The sequence below is a fragment of the Miscanthus floridulus genome, chromosome 3 (assembly GCF_019320115.1).
Source record: "Miscanthus floridulus cultivar M001 chromosome 3, ASM1932011v1, whole genome shotgun sequence".
NCBI lineage: Eukaryota > Viridiplantae > Streptophyta > Magnoliopsida > Poales > Poaceae > Miscanthus > Miscanthus floridulus.
In genome coordinates, this window is record NC_089582.1 from 86,106,583 (window position 1) to 86,123,973 (window position 17,391).

The following is a 17,391-nucleotide window of genomic DNA, read 5'->3' on the forward strand; positions in this document are numbered from 1 at the left end:
GCATGACTATACAAACTCATCCCAGAACCAAGTTAATTAGTACCAATTACAGTTCCTAAATTACTACCATTCAGATCAACGATCTTACTTCAGGTAGTTCACTCAATTGAATTTGTACTGGAACAAGAAGTAAAAGCTACAGATCAGTAATGCTCTGTTTAGGGCGTTTGGACGTCCCATTCCTATCGGACGCATCTAACCTCATCCACAAATACAAAAGCTCCGCCCACCTCGCTCCGCCAACGCCGCTCGCTCCTACCCACGTGCCTCCGCACGCGCCGCTTGCTCCCACCCGCGCTCCTCGCTCCACTAGCGCCGCTCACTCTTGCCCGTGCGCCTCGGTCCGTATGTGCTACTCGCTCCCACCCACGCCGCGTGCCCTCACCCACGCAGATTCGCCCCACGCCACTGTCTTTGTCGCCAAGCTCTCCGGACGCGTTGGCCCTGTCCTTCCGCACCGCCATACCCGAGCCGCAGCGCCCAAGTAGGCGTACCGGCTGACTGCACCACGGCGGGGCGCCTCTATCCGACTGACGTGGCCGCCTCCACCTCGCCGAGTGCCGCCATCTGTTGTCGCAGCCGCCTCCACCGTGTCAGTTCGCCACGCCGTCCGCGCCATGTTGCACTGAAAAAACGCGTGTTGCAAACATATGTTTTAGATGTTTCAAATGTTTTAGTGTGTATGTTGCAAGTGTTTCCTACGGATGTTGCAAAAATAGATCGGGATTAAAGATGGCAACGGATATATACCCATCGGGTATTGCTATCCCATACCCGTACCCACGAGATAAAATTTTACCCACTAAATTACCCATACCCGCGCAAGGGTAGAAGACTTCACCCATACCTGTACCCTGCGTGAGTAAAAATACCCGACGGGTAACCCGTACCCGAATGCATACCAGCTACAAACCAAAAGAACATGAATATATTATATTATTACAATCATATATCATCAATTTTTTGCCAATAGAAATCGACAATTATAACGTAGCAACAAAACTACACTAATTAGTAGTATAATAGTCATACATATATATAGATATATATGTATTTCATAGTAATTAATGAATACATATGTGTTGCTAATGTGGGTATAAATTACCCGTGGGTACACGGGTGTGGGTATTATGTCCTCGGGTACCCGCGTACCCGATAGGTTGAGATTTTTACTCATTAGTATACCTGTGGGTGAAGAATTCTTTCCATACCTGCCTCTTTATCGGATAAAACCCATCGGGTAATCAGGTTTCGGGTACCCATTGCCATCTTTAATCAGGATATTGCATATGTTGTAATGGTATTTACAGTATGTTGCAAGCGTTTGTTCCCAATGTTGTATATGTTTCACATGTACGTTCAAGTGTTTTATTTGGATGTTGGGTATGTCTGCAATAGTTTTCAAGTGTGTTTTTTTCACGCGTTTTTGCAAGTATTTCAGACACATGTTTCATCTGTCTTCTTTTGTATGTTGCAAGTATTGCATCCAGATATTTCAAAAGTAGATTGAGTGTTGCATCTCCCTCCTTATCTTCTGTTGCCTCACCTTGGTGTCTCCTCCCCACCTTCTGTTGCCTTGCATCCTTCTCAGACTGCGGCGGGGGCCAGCGGAGAGGGCACGCCAACGGATGGCGGCGCACACGCGAGCGCATGCTCTCCCCTTCCGTTACGCGGGCAGGTAGCACTTCGGTTCACTTTTTTCTGTTATACTCGCGGTTGCTGAGATGGGATGGTCCCATTGATGGGCCTGGGACTGGGAATTGGGCCACAATTCGGCTAGCTAGAACTGGGAGCTACGTCCGGACGCGTTGCGGGCGCTGGACGTCCAAGCACTAGTGCCTCCGCAGATCTCAGTGCTGGTAACGGGACCATTTTATTCAGAAGTTAACCAAGATATTTGTAGAAGTTCAAATATGCATCTGTGAGGACAAAGCTACAGACCAAGAATCAATTCAGTATAAATCCGCCAGCATGGTTATCTAAGCAAGAGCCACGGCAGTCCTTTCACTATAGCACAGAAGCCTCTCCTTTGCACTGTCTTCTAAGTTAAGTGTGCATTTGTTATGGTATTACATTGAAGCAATAGTGATGAATACCACAAACCTGATTTTGGTGTGCGGTGACAAATGTTGAACAACTCACGTGCATGCCTCCAATCCACCCCGTCCACACCACTAAGCCCTCTCCACGGCGTAGCCTCGAAGCAAGGCGACGGTCAATGCTTTCAGCTCCGTGGTTAGTGCTTTCCAATTGGAGATAGGGTTGATGATGCATGCAGTGTAAATATGGTAAGATAGAATCAAACAAATAAAAATCTTAATGTCTGTTGTTAATGGGGAAAATTAAGATGAGAGGCCTCAGGTTGTACATAATCTACAGGAACCAACATGGTCAATATATTATTTAACTGCAACATACCAGCCTCAAGTTGCACCTGACGTGAATCCAAGATCAAGCAAAACTAAACTCAAGCTCAATCAACAACCATGGACTGAATCAAATAGTCAAGACCATGGACTCAATCAGTAGCTCAATACATGAGTAATCAAAGGCCCTTAGAAAGCCTTTTGATTCAATCAATAGCCTAACACATGTCTCAATCACCAACTAATCGGAAGCACACATTTGATCTTAGAAAGCCTTTTGATTCGTGTGACAACAACTAAAAAAATAAATTACTGATGTGAAAATCAACCTGCAGAAGGTCACCTTCCACGATGGTGGTGTCGCGAATCAATTGCTGGCGGCCGCCAAACCAACCCTCCCCCCAGCATGCTTGGGCCAGCGGCAGCCGAATGCATAAAAGATTGTTTACCGATTATTAGATAATGTCAGGAAGAAAAGTTTCTATATATTCTTCAATGGGGAAAAGAGGATTCTTTGACTTATCTCCTGAAAGAATGCAAAATTTATTCCACCAGGTCACATTTTGATCCTTTGTTGTCAGCCACTCATGAGTCATGAATGGGGAAAACGTGTTGCAAACAGCAAACTATGTTACCTGCCCCATTTGTGGTCTCATTGCTGCAGAATGGCAAATGCATGTAGCTGCAGCTCCGATCATATGAAACATCCTGTTTTCATCGAACCGATTTTCCTTCCTGGCTGTTCTCAACAGGCAGGTGTCGATTATGGAGAGACTTTCAGTCATTTCATCAAACCAACAACGGTCAGAACAGTCTTAAGCATTGCCACTGCCGCTTCTTGGCCAATTCATCAATTGGATGTCAAGAATGTCTTCTTGCTTGGTAATCTCTCTGAAACCGTCTATGCCAAACAACGCACTGGTTTTGTTGATAAAAAACCATCCAAAATATGCGTGCAAGATCAACAAATAACGATATGGCCTAAAACAATCCTCAAGAACCTGGTTCCTCCAATTCACCACTTTTGTTCTGACCTTAGGTTTCCAGGCTGCAAAAAGTGACTCCTCTCTATTCATTCTCAAGTCATGAAACCAAACAGTCTACTTGCTCGTGTATGTTGACGATATCATTCTCATTGCCAACAACACTACCCTGCTCAGTGGTATTATTTCATCCTTGTGTCGTGAGTTGCAATATCAGATCTTGGCACACTTTAACACTTCCCTGGCATTTCAGTTGAACACACTAGTATGGGCCTATTCTTGTCTCAAGAACAATATGCTGCAGAGTGCAGAAATCCTCGAGCGAGCAAACATACAGGACTGAAATCCATGCTCAACAGCAGTAGACCCCATTATCGAAAAAAAACCAGTAGACAAAAAGTCAAAACCATCTGCTCATTCCGGCTCTCCAGTTTCAGGCCCGACTGACGACAGGGGTATAGCTGGGCAGTGCAAATACCTCACACTCACTCGGTCCGACATTGCTTTTGCCGTGCAACAAGACTGTTTGTTCATGCATGAATTCTTCGCTATGTCGAGGGCACTCTTCATCACGGTCTGCACTCTGCACACATACAAAGATCAAGTTGACTGCATACTCGGACACAAGAAGATCAAGTTCAGACTTGACTGCATACCCGGCCGGTCGAGTATGGCAGGCAGCGCCCATCAGCGCGGCGTTGCTGCCGAAGCCGACTGTGCGGCACAAGACCAGCGGCGCGAAGAAGTCGAGCACGATCGATGACGCCGAGTGGCCGGGAAGAACATGGGCACGACCACGGCGAGCAAAAGGCGCGGGCGGGCGGTACTCGCGCCTCGTCGCCATCCGGCCTTGGCGATGTCCTGGACCTCGGCCTCCACGTGCGCGTCGGGCCCGCACACCTCGGAGGATGGTGGTAGCCCGCAGCAGTGATTATGGCAATAAAAATTGGAGTATCAGTTTTTGGTACTAATAAATCAATTAATCTATATCTATATCTATATATATACCTAATAATAAAGAGCCAAAATTTCCGGCCATTTTTTTTTGTTCATCCATTTTTTTCGTCTACCTCCCTCTAACTACCGGTAGTCGAGAGTTTCTTCTGTCAGGACTTATATATATATCCCGTGCTCATACGAATTAAAACAACTCTTGTCTAGCGTGATTCAGAGTCCGATTCTAAAACGTAATGGGTCATTTGCAAGAATAGGAGTACGCAGAAGAAAAAATAGAAAGGAAAAAGAAAGGAAAAAAGAGGAAAAAAAATAAGTGGAACACGGAAAAAGAAATAAAGAGGAGCATACGGACACGGCAGGGAAAAAATCACGTAAGTGTCTGGGTCACGTGAATTAGGATTAGTTTCGCTCAAAAAAAATTAGGACTCTTTTCTTTGTCGTTTAATATTAAGGAAAGATTTGTCTTATTTTTATTCTTTTCTATTTGAATTAGGATTCCTATTCAGGTTATTTAGAATAGATGTATTTATTTGGATTAGGAATCCTAGCTATTCAGGTTACCTTAAAACTTATATCGAAGTCGTGCATATTCATATAATCTAGGAGGGATGAGATAGTTTTCACATTATTTATTATATAGGTATAGATAGATATGGAACGTACGGGCACACGGCGTGCTCCCAGTAAAAATTTCATCCAGCCCGATCCCCGTCTTTGTTTTTCCGTATCCTTTTCCTCCCCAGCGTTCGATTTCCCTGCTTCTTTTCTTTTTCTTTCCATCTTCCATCTATGTTTCTCCGTTGATTTGTGCTGTCCGCGTTCATCCATGATTGTTTTATTTCTCCCCCGTCCTTTTACAGTAGGATGTTCCTCCGAGCTGTTGGCGTTTTTGTCATTTTTTTTATTGATGAGTATCTCTGGTCCAATCTTTTCTTATATAGAGATAAGCATATAAAAATAAAAAATAAGTATAGTTTCACGAGTTTTTGAACCTTGATCCATCCTTCCTAATAAACAAATATTATCACTACTAAATTATCAATATCGTTTTAATTAGAAATAATCATGATCTATGCCTAAATCAGCAAAGCAGTTTCTTGTTCAATCTAATTAAAATAAATTATCTAGAAAATGTATGTATATACCAGTGCTATCCTTGACGAGGGCTGCCACTGCCACGTCGAAATCGAGAGAGGTCTTCATCATAAAAGCATCAACCGATAAATCAATTCCTAACACGACGGCAACTAATCTCAGCTGTCTTGCATGATCACTCGTTTCATAATGTCTGGTGGATCGCATATAATCTGGATTTGCAAAGTTTTGCTTACATGGTTGAAAATGTAGGCGGCGATGACAGCTGCAGAGTCGCCCTCGATGGCAGGGAGGAAACAAGGTTTCTGCCGGGCTGTCTCTAGCTTGAGCGTCTCGGACTGCACATAGCGGTTGGCATAGGAGAGTGACCAAGAGCCTGATGAGCTGTTTCTGGTGAAGTAGAGGGCATGGAGCATGCCCTCCCCCTCAACCCATATCTCCCTGGATTGTCCGAAGATTGACGACGTGGAATGGAGGGCACCAAAGAGTGGATTGGAACCTAATAATGCCAGAAATCGTTCACCATTAAGATTCAGCAACCAAGAAGCAACTCTATCTCCTGCTTGTGGACTGACAGAGTAAAAAGAAAAGACTGAAATTAACTGTCACCATTTCTGATGTACACCCCCTCGGGGAAATCATCCGGTATGGCTCCTTCAATCTGATTCTGGTGTATCTCTATGGCTTCACCAATTTCATCGACCGGCGCGAAATTGCTCTGCAAACACAGCCCAAGATAATCGTCGTCACTTTTGCTCAGCCAGAAAAGCATATAAGATGCCATTGGTTTTGTTTGCCGAAGTTACCTCGGAGGGATTCAGAGGTTGATCAGTAAATCTGAAGGTTGCATCAACCAGCACATCGAGAAATCTCTGCGGCACATCCTTTAGGGCCTTCGACGCTCTGTCCATCTTCGACGAAAGGTGCCCCAGGAGCTCACCAAGCAAAGGCTTCTGAAGGAAGAGGCTAAGCATAGTTTAATTTTGAGCAGGGAATTGAACTTTTCCTGGTTCTCCCGGGGGCTACACCTACACTTGTTGAGAGTAGATCTGTCCAATCAGTTCTAGTTGGTGGTTGTGGATCAGCTTGAAGAAGCTACTTGGGAGGACAATGCAACCAAGATGGAAGACAAAGAAATGTTGATGGGCGCCAATGCAAGTTAATTATCAAATTCCTTATGTTAGCGTAGGGAGTGTGCTAGTTTGTTGTATCCCATTTCAAACCTATCTCTCCCCTTTTATAAACATTGCACATTTAAAATGCAAGCTTGAAAGATTGTACTACTCTTTCTTTTTCTGCACAAAAGAACGCCTCCTAATTCACTAATTTGTAGAAAGATTATACTGGACTTTTGGATTTGAAAAAAAGTTTCAGGAGACATATCTAACTTAGGTGATGGTAGTTGATAGAGCAGTTCTTATTCGTTAGTTCTAGTGTGAGCATAAAGTTAGTGACGGGTATTAAAAGATGTATTTTTTTTTACTTTACATAGAGTTCTTTCTCGCTAGGATCTGGCTAAACTTGCTCGTGAACTCTTAATCTCTACCAGTATGCTGTAACAAGGGACATGATGGGTCTTGGCTCAACTAAGACTTGGGAATAATAAAGCCTTTTACTTACTCCAAAAAAAATATTTGCTCCTTGCCAGATAGAACAGACGCAGCCGAGCTGATGCTTCACCAAATGAAACCTCAACCTTGGACTTAGGCTATCATATATAATAACTTTTTTATTTAGGGGTAGTTTGTTTCCTGGCCACACCTCGCCAGAGCCGCAGTTGGGACAGCCACACCCATGAAGGCTACCGTTTAGATTAGTAGCCTTATTAGGCTGCCACAACTTTTAAAACTAGAATGCACTAGTAATTTTCGCCACACTTGTGGCGTTTGTTTTCCTCGCCGCCGCCACAGTCGCCATAGTTTGGCGTGACACGTTGAGGCTAGGAAGCAAACAGCACGACTCAAGAAATATACTATAGTGTGTGTTTGGTTCAAGGACAAGAGTAGATGGGATGTTGCTATATATGGATTTAAGGATATGGATATCCATGTTGTCTGTTTAGTTGGATGGATGGAGCGAGCTATTTTCTGTTTGGCTAGATGGATGAGAGTAGATGGGATGAGAATACTGGTATGATTGTATTTATGTTTTTAAAAATAACAACTAATTATACACTAAATAATTATACACCCGCTAATACAAATAAAATGGGTTAATTAGCACCATTATTATCCTAATTAGTATACAAAACATGCCCTAATTAACATATTAGCACTTATCAAAAGTTAATCTTGACATCATAATTACTAAACAATAATATAACATACTAATAACAAAGATTAGAAAACATGGATGAGCTCGCCAAGCAATTCTTTGGTGGTTGGGATATCTAACATCTAAGGTTGTGTTTGATTGCAGGGCGAAATTGGATGGGATTGACGATCCATGGATATTGGGATAATAAGAATATCCATGATACATGTCTAGTTAGATGGATAGGACGAATCATTTTTCTGTTTGGTTTGATGGATGAAAATGAACGGGATGAGAGTAGTTGACTAATTATATCTATTATTTTAAAGAATATAACAACCAAATAAACACTAATAAATATGCACTAATACTAGTTTTATCATAATAATTACTGCTTAAAAAGAAAATATGTTAGCAGCACTGATATCCTAATTAGCACACGAAACATGCACTAATCAACATATTAGCACTTATCAGAACTAATCCTACCATCATAATTACTAAATAATAATATAACTTACTAATAATCCTTAATTTATTTACTAACAACAAAGATTAGAAGACATGGACAAGCTTGTCCAAAAGATTTTTATCGGTAAGCTTATCCGGTATCGACAGAGAATGTTCTCCTGTATTGGATATCATGAGTCGTCCGCGAACCGAACGCTGCTCATCCGTATCCAGTTCGCCCTCAAATCAAACACGCTCGTGCTGGATAAAAGCAAAGCGCATGCGCATCGTCAACATTATTTTATGACGGAAAACAATAAACAACGTGCACGATCCGGTGCTGACGTCGGGGTCGTCAGATGCAGGCATCCTTCTTGGCTTCAGATTCCCTTCACTGACCTGCCTACCACTGTTTGTCTGCACCTGCGTCCTCGTGCTTTTGGTGACAAACAAGGATCATGCTGTGTGTGCTCTTTTGTGCTTGAAAGGATGGTTCAATTTCTTGTTCGACGACAGTCGACAGTTCATAAGTTTTATATCTTCGGAAACCGCTCGCCATGCTTGTTTGACGCGTTGCCCCAGCATATTCTACAAATACCGGTCTCGATCTTGTTCGTTGATAGCAATGTGAGTGATCGGTGCGTAGAAATGGGGATGGTTGGCTCTCTAACCGTGCGTCTAAGGGTCTGTTTGGTTGAGCTGTGATTATGAGCAAAAGTTGCTGTGGACCATGGGCTATGGAAAAGCTACCGTGCCATGCCAGCTGTGAGAAAACTGAAAGCCATTTGGCTCAATCAACAGTAGACAAGTTATTGTGAGCTATTAGCTGTGTAAAAAGTCTCTACTGCCCTTGTTTGCTTCTAACGCTGATTATATGTAACATTGTTGTAAAATGCTGTGCTATTCAATGGTGCAGATCAGACAAGAAAGGATGGGAGCCGCCCCTTTCCTACTCTGCTGCGCTTGGAGACGAGACAAGAGGGATCCGTGGGTGAAGGAGCTCCTGCAGCGGCCAGGGAAGGGAGGAGGGGAGTCGCGCGTTCCTCCGGTGGCCGCCGACGAGGCCTTCTTGGACACTGGCGCTGCGGTGGCTTGGAACACCACGTGGGCGTGCGGCAGGGGATGGGAGGCGCAGGCGGAGCTCCGGTGGCCGGGGACCGACAGATCCAGGACGGGGGAGAGGTGGTCGGCCGGCGACTACCAAGGAAACTGCGGCGCACCGATCGCGACGGTGGGAGAAGAACGGGTCGCGACGGTGGGGGAGGAGCGGGTGCGCGACTCTGTGGGAGTCGGATAGGGAAGAAAACGAACCGGTATTTTTCACTTAGGAGTGGCAGGCAGGTAACTTCTGCCAAATTCCTCCTCCCAAAGCCGCTGAAAGCCGGCCACAAGGACATTGCGCGGAAGCTGGCTTTTAGACAAAGCTGTTGAGCTGTTGGGGGGCCTTTGGTTCGCTTTTGACTTTTGGGAAGCAAAAACTGCCCCAAAAGCCAAACCAAAGGGACCCAAGTAGTCCACCGTAACCGAAAATCCTAACTTATGCATGCTAACGTAGGCACTGCATCGCCCTCATGGCTGTTGGCTTCTCTTCCTCGCCGATGACCGATGATGTTGTGTGCACTTGCTAGGTGAGCACCTGTTGACAACCAAAATTCTCCATTTTGTGAAGTTCTCAAAATATGAAACGGACTACATCATTGCGTTTCTCTCGTCGAGATGGTCAAAAAAACATATGTGGAACGTCCAAGTTGGAGTCCAGATGAAGGAGTTATACCCCCGGGAAGATTGCTCCGTTGCTGGAAGTTCCGACCCAAGTCGGAAGTTCCAACAGATGTCAGAACTTTCGGGAAGCCTGAAAAAGCCTGATCGGGCGCCCGGGGCTATCCCCACATCGGAAATTCCGACAAAGGTCAGAAGTTTCGACACCCGAAAGTTCCAGTGGAGGTCAAAACTTCTGGCAGACCGAATTAAAAACCTTGTTCAGATCTGCCCTTTTGGATTTCGATCCAAACTATTCCAAACTTGTGGGAAACTTGGAAAATAAGTCTTGAAGAGGTTTTCTACTGGGATAAGACCACCCCCTCTATATATATGATAGGATCATAGCCGATTGAGTCCCCATCTATCCAATCTTCAAACAAATCAATATACTAACTCTACTCCAATCCTTTTACCATCTTCTCTAACCCCCATGCTGTTCATCCCTTGATCCAACGACCAAGGATGACACCCTAGGCTTGCCGGCCAACCTAGGGTAATCCGGCGACGTTCTTGCCCTAACGGGTCCCTCCCGGGCGAGAGTTTAGACTCTTTCTTTGCTAGTTTGTCTGAAAACTAGCCGGTTCTTCGTCACGTAAGCACATTGGTTATCCTTTGGTGGTTTGCTTCAAAACCTCTCCGTTCTTCACCGCGAAATTGTGACATCTTGCTGTGTTCTTCAGTCCGTAGCTGCCCGGGTGTCCAAGGCCCAGTTGGTGTTTGATTCGGATGACTTCCGACTTCAACAGCACCATTTACACATGTTACCTAAAGCCTTGTTTGGATGATCATGTATCAATCTCAATTCATGTGTGTTGCGGTGAGTTGGTGTGAAATTTAGTTTAAATTCCACCAATCCACCCCCAACACACATGGATTGAGATGGATATACATGGGCATTGCACACCAATCCACCCCAATCAATATGGGTTCGGAGGTATTGGGGCAGATAATTACTTAATTTATCAGCCCAATACCTTCCAACCATCTAGATTCTGCATTGAGGTGGATTGGTGCGCAGTGAAACAATCTCTAAGTTTGATCAGTGTTCATGTAATTAGGCTAATGATCTTGTGGCTAAACTCCTATATTCCTAACAGGCCTAGGGCAAACGTTCTTTGCCCCAACAATTTTGATGTTGCAAATGGATATTTGTATACATGCTTGTAGTACAAAACTACATATACAAAAATAAGACAAGGCACTTGGTTCTCTGAATAAGTACGAGATACTTGTTAAATCTTTCAAAACATAATACTATTACATGACCCTCACCGAGTTTCAGGAAACATGTAACTTATTCTGAATTCTGATGGCCGTTCTAAATACTGAATCCGTATTTCCCACTAACACTGTCCCCAGCATGCGCAAAGCTTAAAGGAATACTATATATATTGTAGTCACCTTGCATAATTTGAACTTATTGAGTCGATGAGCAGGTTCTGACTTTCCAGCACAGGATACTCGACAATACTATTTTCTGTTTGAAAACTAGTGTCTGCTGGTGTTTCCATCTCTTCCGTATTCAGTCCTAACCAAGGGTGGAGCAAAAGTTTCCTCAGTCTGTTGAGCTCATCAGCGACCTCTTTCATGGAGGGCCTATTGCTGCCGCACATATCAAGACAATTCTGTGCTAGCTCTCCAAGTCCTCTAATCAGTTCAATGCTCTCTTGCTCTTTTATGTGGCTGGCCACCACTGCACATAGATCGTTCTGCTTCATTGCAGACAAGAAATTTGAAGTCAAGCTTCGTTTTTCCTCAGGCCCGTACAATTTGAGTGGAGCCTCACCGGTGAGGACCTCAAGGAGAACAACCCCAAAGCTGTAGACATCACTTTTTTCAGTCAGTTGGCATGTCTGCATGTACTCTGGGTCGAGGTAGCCCACGGTGCCCTGAACCATCGTTACATACTGCTCTTTATCAGATGGGGCTAATATGGAGGCTCCAAAGTCGGAGACTTTGGCCATGTAGTTTTCATCAAGAAGGATGTTGGAGGTTTTCACATCACCATGGATAATTGGGGGAGATGCGTAAGAATGTAGGAAGTTGAGTCCTTCAGCTGCCTCATGTGCAATCCTTAGGAGGGTGCTGAACGAGATTTGCAATGTCTCGTTCCTACCATGGATGAGCTGAAACAATGTGCCATTCGGGATGAACTCATAAACTAGCATAGGAACTTCCACCTCGAGGCAACATCCCATGAGCTTGACAATGTTCTTGTGATTGATTTGAGATAGTATTAACATTTCCTGACCAAACTCCTTCTTTTGCCTTTCATTAATGAGTGTGCATCTCTTAATTGCAACAGGCATGTTACCCTTAACTATACCCTTGTAAACTATTCCATGTCCTCCTCTCCCAATTATTCTGCTCTTATCATAGTTGTTTGTGGCATGTATGAGTTCTGCTTCACTAAATACCGTGAACGCAAGACCCTTTTCTGACTTCATTGTATCAAACAAAATCAAGCCTCCATGTTGGCGAAAATACTCCTCTTTAGTATTCTTCAGCTTTCTCTTTTGAACAATCACATACCCGGAGAAACAGAAAATCATGAGAGCAAGAAAGCCCATTGTAACTCCTGCATAACAGCACCAGCGAACAAGCGAATAAGATGAAAATTGTCTTTCCAGTTTGTACAGAGAGTATAAGCTATGCATGTTATTCAATTTTAGTTGGCACCCTGTTTTGCAGTCATGCACGTTAGCATCTTAATTGTTGGTTGAAGTTTGACACATATTTCATATAGCAATATTATATTTTCTGCATAACTACTACTTTCTGTGATGCAGAGCAATTCCCAATTGATGGAGCTAGCTGAGGATGTTACCTATTACTATGACGGTATCAAGGACACACGAATTGTTTTGCTCAGAATATTTCCTTCCTGCTCGACAAGAACATCGGTATCCCCCAACTGTGTTGTGGCAAACACCATCCGAAGGACATGGCCTCCCCTGATTGCATTCATCCACATCTGCATGTAGTAATATAACAAGGCATATATATGTATTATACATACATTGATATGGGAAGATATTTAGCTCGCTAATTAAGACGATAGAAGGTTGGCACCTTGGCATCCATGTGGAAGATATGGATTGCCCTCATAGCCTAGGGAGCAGTTGCACACATACCCTGGAGATCCACTTGTTGAATCAACGCACTTGCTGTTGGTGCTGAGGCACGCATACGTACCTGTGAGGTTCCTTTGGGCCACCTGACAAGTGTGGTTTCTTATTGACCAGTCAAGCACCACAGGTGCCTGCCCAGCATTCATGTCGTTGAATTTGGTCGTGTTGACATATGTCGTGCTGAAGGAAAATGCCGCTGCCTCCATTAGCACGGCATAGTTGCACCGGAGACCACCAAACCTATTAGTCTCGTTTTTGTTATCAACATTAGTCTGGTTTTCGATTGTTCTGATGGCTTGGAGGCCTATGTCAAACAAGTCCATCCCCTTTGGTATGGGTGTCTGGCAGCAGCCCATCCCTGAACATGAGCTGCCATCAGACATGTTCCAGCCGCACGTCGAGAAGCAACCGGTCGTGTATTCCGAGACATCGTTTCCAATGTAGCCAACGGTTTGGCACCCGATGACAGTGAACTTGTTGCGAGTGTCTGAGAACCGGAAAGGGGGGTAGTTTCTAACAATGTCGCCCACCAATGTATAGCCACTACTACTACCATTCTGCTGGTCTACCACCATGGAGGAGTTCATGTGCCAAGTGTCGTTGTAGCAGTAGGTCGTGATGGGGTTGAGCACGCGAATGGTGCTGTTGGTTAAGGAAATGTCCAGGAGCTCATGGCCACCGATGAATGGTTTGGAGATGCCATTTTTGTCTGGCTGACAGGTGACATCGAATTCTCCTGACACGGAGCAGTTCTTGCCGATGCCAAATGGATACAGTATCTTAACATCGCCACACTGCATTTGGCATGCAGAACTAGGAGCAGCTGTTGCAGGGATGCAGTGTCCCGCAACAAGTAGAAGACCAAGGCCAAGCTGCACAACAAGCTCCATAGTTTTGGCCTGCAAAAGTAGAAACTACGATTTTAACTAATTCTAGCATTGTTCAGATTAATTACCTCTACTGCTAATAAATGTTTCATGTTTGTATACAAAAATCTACATCTTTGCTTTGTACTCCCTCTATCCTCAAATATAAGGTAGACTAGATTTTATGATATATTAGGGATAAAAATGACGCATACGACATTTTCTTAATCAGTGGTGGAGCTGGTCAATTTACATCCATAGAGCCACTATCTAAGTATGTAATCCATATACCTATAATAATGTGTACTTTTAGATCAATTCCACACTTAAATCAACAACAAACTTGATGGATACATAAAAGTGGTAAAGAAAAACTACAACGGCTGCATGCTCGCTGCTCGCACACGACTCACGAGGCTGACTAGATGAGGATATGTATGGCCTTACCGCATCGTAAATGGACGGCCAAGGGACGAGGGATGCATAAGGGCAATAGGTTTGCTGCCAAGAGCTATTGTTCCCCGCCTCCCAGGTGAGTGCTTGACAAGCATATGAAACACTATAGATTGGGCCACAAAAACTAAAAGAGGTATGCAGGCTTTTCTCCCATGCCTAGCGCCAGGCTCTAGGCCCATAACCGCTCCTGAGGATATTTTGGGCCTACCCTTTTTAAGCATGGTTGTTGGGTTGAAAATGACATTAGTGACAGATACAAACGTAATTAGGACCTAGAGGAGTTAATTCACCTGAATCCCTTATATTTTTTGATAAATTTTTGAGTACTTTGACATTATATTTTGGTACTTAATGTGAACAAACATAACCTCGCAGCAAAAAAGAATATTTGTCCAATTACTTATAGAGATACTACACTGGAACACGTGATCACACATGCATAATAATTATCAAAGAGTCTATGTAACACCCCATCTAAAAACTATTTGTATGGCCCAGCTCCGTATATAGAATGGGCCTAAATACGCAGCCTGAATACGCGTAGCACATCTCTTATACTTTCGTCCTCACTTCGTGTGAAAAGGTTGATCCAGAGGTGCTACGTTTGGAACGAAAAGGATTATAAGCTGGCCCTCACCCTCCTAAACTTCCAAGATGGTACTTGGCCAACTTTCTAATAAACTTCCAATGTGCTACTAAACCTTAGTGCCACATGGGCCAACTTCATAACTACTACAGACTACTACTAACGGGATGGGGTGTTACATTAATTCAACCCCCTAAGGGCTTACGCCCTTAGCAGCTCACCACATACGCAGCGGATGCCTAGAACCACTAGCCTAGCTCCACACGTGGAACAGGCCTGCATACGTGTAGCACCTCTTTTGCACTCTTTCGTCCTTACTTCGTGAAAAAGAGTTAATCCCGATGCTATGTTTCAAAAAAAAAAGATTATAAGAGCAACTCCAACAGCTCGGCTATTTCTATTTTGGAGGCTAGTTTAGAATTTGTATAGCAAAAGGTAGGCTACAACAGATGTGCTATCTGTCTTTGTAAAATAAAAAGATGGATATCCCTTAATTTTCGGTGCCCATATAAAGCTAACTACGAGCGCTAGCTATCTGAAGATGAGAAATAGTATTATAGACCTTTTTTTTAGGAGTTTCTATTTTACAAAATTGCTAAATGGTCATGTTCGCTTGAACTACTTCAGCAGTACTTTCCAACGAACGTACAGTGTTTTCCTCTCACAACAAATCAGCATAAGCCAAACTTCAGCGTTTAGCCAATTTGTTGGAGTTGCTCTAAGCTGGCCTCACCCTCCTAAACTTCTAAGGTGGTACTGAACCCACCAACTGCAACTCCTCATGTGCCACATACATGGGGCAACTACATAACTATTACAGGTACTAACGAGCTGAAGTGTTACAGTTTATCTGGACAACAACTGAGGCCCCGTTCGTTGGTCTGAAACTTGGCTGAAAAACACTGTTCTGGCTGAATTGTTGCGAGAGAAAAATACTGTTACAGCTGAAAAAAAACAAGCCGAACAAGCCGAATATGGGGTAAACCAAACGAGGCATGAGCGATCAAGGGCAACCATGACTCAATTTTTGACCCTTATTAGAAACAAAATGGAGGGCCCAAATCAAATCTCTCTTTCTGCACCTTATCATCTTCCCTTCTACCTACACACATCCACACCCAACCCTGACCCCACGAGCTATTTGCCCCTGGCACCTCTACCTCCATGTCTGGCTCCGGCAGCTTCCCTATTGCCCTCCGTCACGGCCCGGCTCTAAAATCCATCGGATGCGTGTACTGACATGAGTTATCCACAAAAGTAATTTTGAATATTGAATACATTCGTGCTTGCATATACATATCCATGAATATTTAGAGGGATCCCTTTGGAATCCTGGTTCTTTGAACAATCAAGGTTTTGTATATGTAGCCTACTAGAGCAAAGCGAACGGATTGCGCAAAACAGTAATAGGAACGAAAAAGAGCATATGAAACGCAACATGGACCTTCAACATTCGCCCTATTCCCTTGGCTTATAAGCCGTACTTTTTCATCTAATGAACAGTATTTTTCTCTCACAACAAATCAGCCAACAGTACTTTCAGTCATGGCTTATCAGCCAAGCGAACAGGACAATCAAGCGTATGAATAAACGAATTGAATAATAGCGTGAAATATAGTATAAAAAAGTACCTCGGACTCGGAGGAGTTCATTTGGCAAGTGTTCTTTTTCTTCCGCTAAGACTCTTGAGACCATCTCTTCCACAGCTGTATAATATACAAGGACTGGAAACCCCTGTGTCCTACTTATACCTGAGAAAATCCCCGTCAACAATTAATGACATCTGGCGACTCAATGCACAACCAGACATCGTAGGTCAAGTCGTCTACAACGACAATGTCTATATCATGTAAAACGAGACACCAAATCTTCTCGAGCTTGAGCAGAAAAATATTCAAAGATACTGGCGTAACAAACTTTTTGCTCTGTCACTAGAATTATATGAGCATACACATGAGTACACACGATAACACGCTTCCACCGTTCCTTTTCAACTGTTGTTCTCACTCCCCGTATAAGAAATTATTAATATATTTATGATACATAATTACTAGTAGTATCATTAGATGGATCATTGAATCTATTTTCATAATAAACTTATGTTGCTAATATTTTCTACAAATCTAATCAAACTTAAGAAAGCATCGGTATGAATATCACAACATCACTTAAAAGGGGATTGAGGGAGTACTTACATGCATATCTCTTTGTACACACTGCTACAAAAAGGAACTTCAAAACCGGTTCATATCATTCTTGCAAAAAAAAAGGTTTGTATCATTCTTTCAAAAAAAAAAAAAACGGTTCCATTTTGGTTGCAAGTGCGCATGCCGTTGTGGTACTCTAGACTTTCACTTCAATTAAAAATTTGAGAGCAATGTGAGGATTACCCCTTTAATTTGTTCGTAATTCGTATCACCAACCAGTTTGCTAAGAACCGGGTTTGTCCTTGCTGTTTGGAAGTCACATTCATTCTCTAGCTTCACA

At 43.5% G+C, this 17,391-nt stretch overlaps 1 protein-coding gene across 1 annotated transcript; it reads right to left on the reverse strand.

The window, feature by feature from the left end:
* Nucleotides 1-11,232: 11,232 nt before the first annotated feature.
* Nucleotides 11,233-16,655, reverse strand: LOC136541850 (wall-associated receptor kinase 5-like). Its single transcript, XM_066533990.1, has 4 exons — nucleotides 16,536-16,655; nucleotides 12,938-13,895; nucleotides 12,693-12,839; nucleotides 11,233-12,443 (listed from the first exon to the last, which is right to left on the reverse strand). Exons 1-4 carry the CDS (start codon nucleotides 16,554-16,556, stop codon nucleotides 11,263-11,265), a joined length of 2,307 nt encoding a protein of 768 aa, XP_066390087.1. The 5' UTR covers nucleotides 16,557-16,655; the 3' UTR covers nucleotides 11,233-11,262.
* Nucleotides 16,656-17,391: the final 736 nt, after the last annotated feature.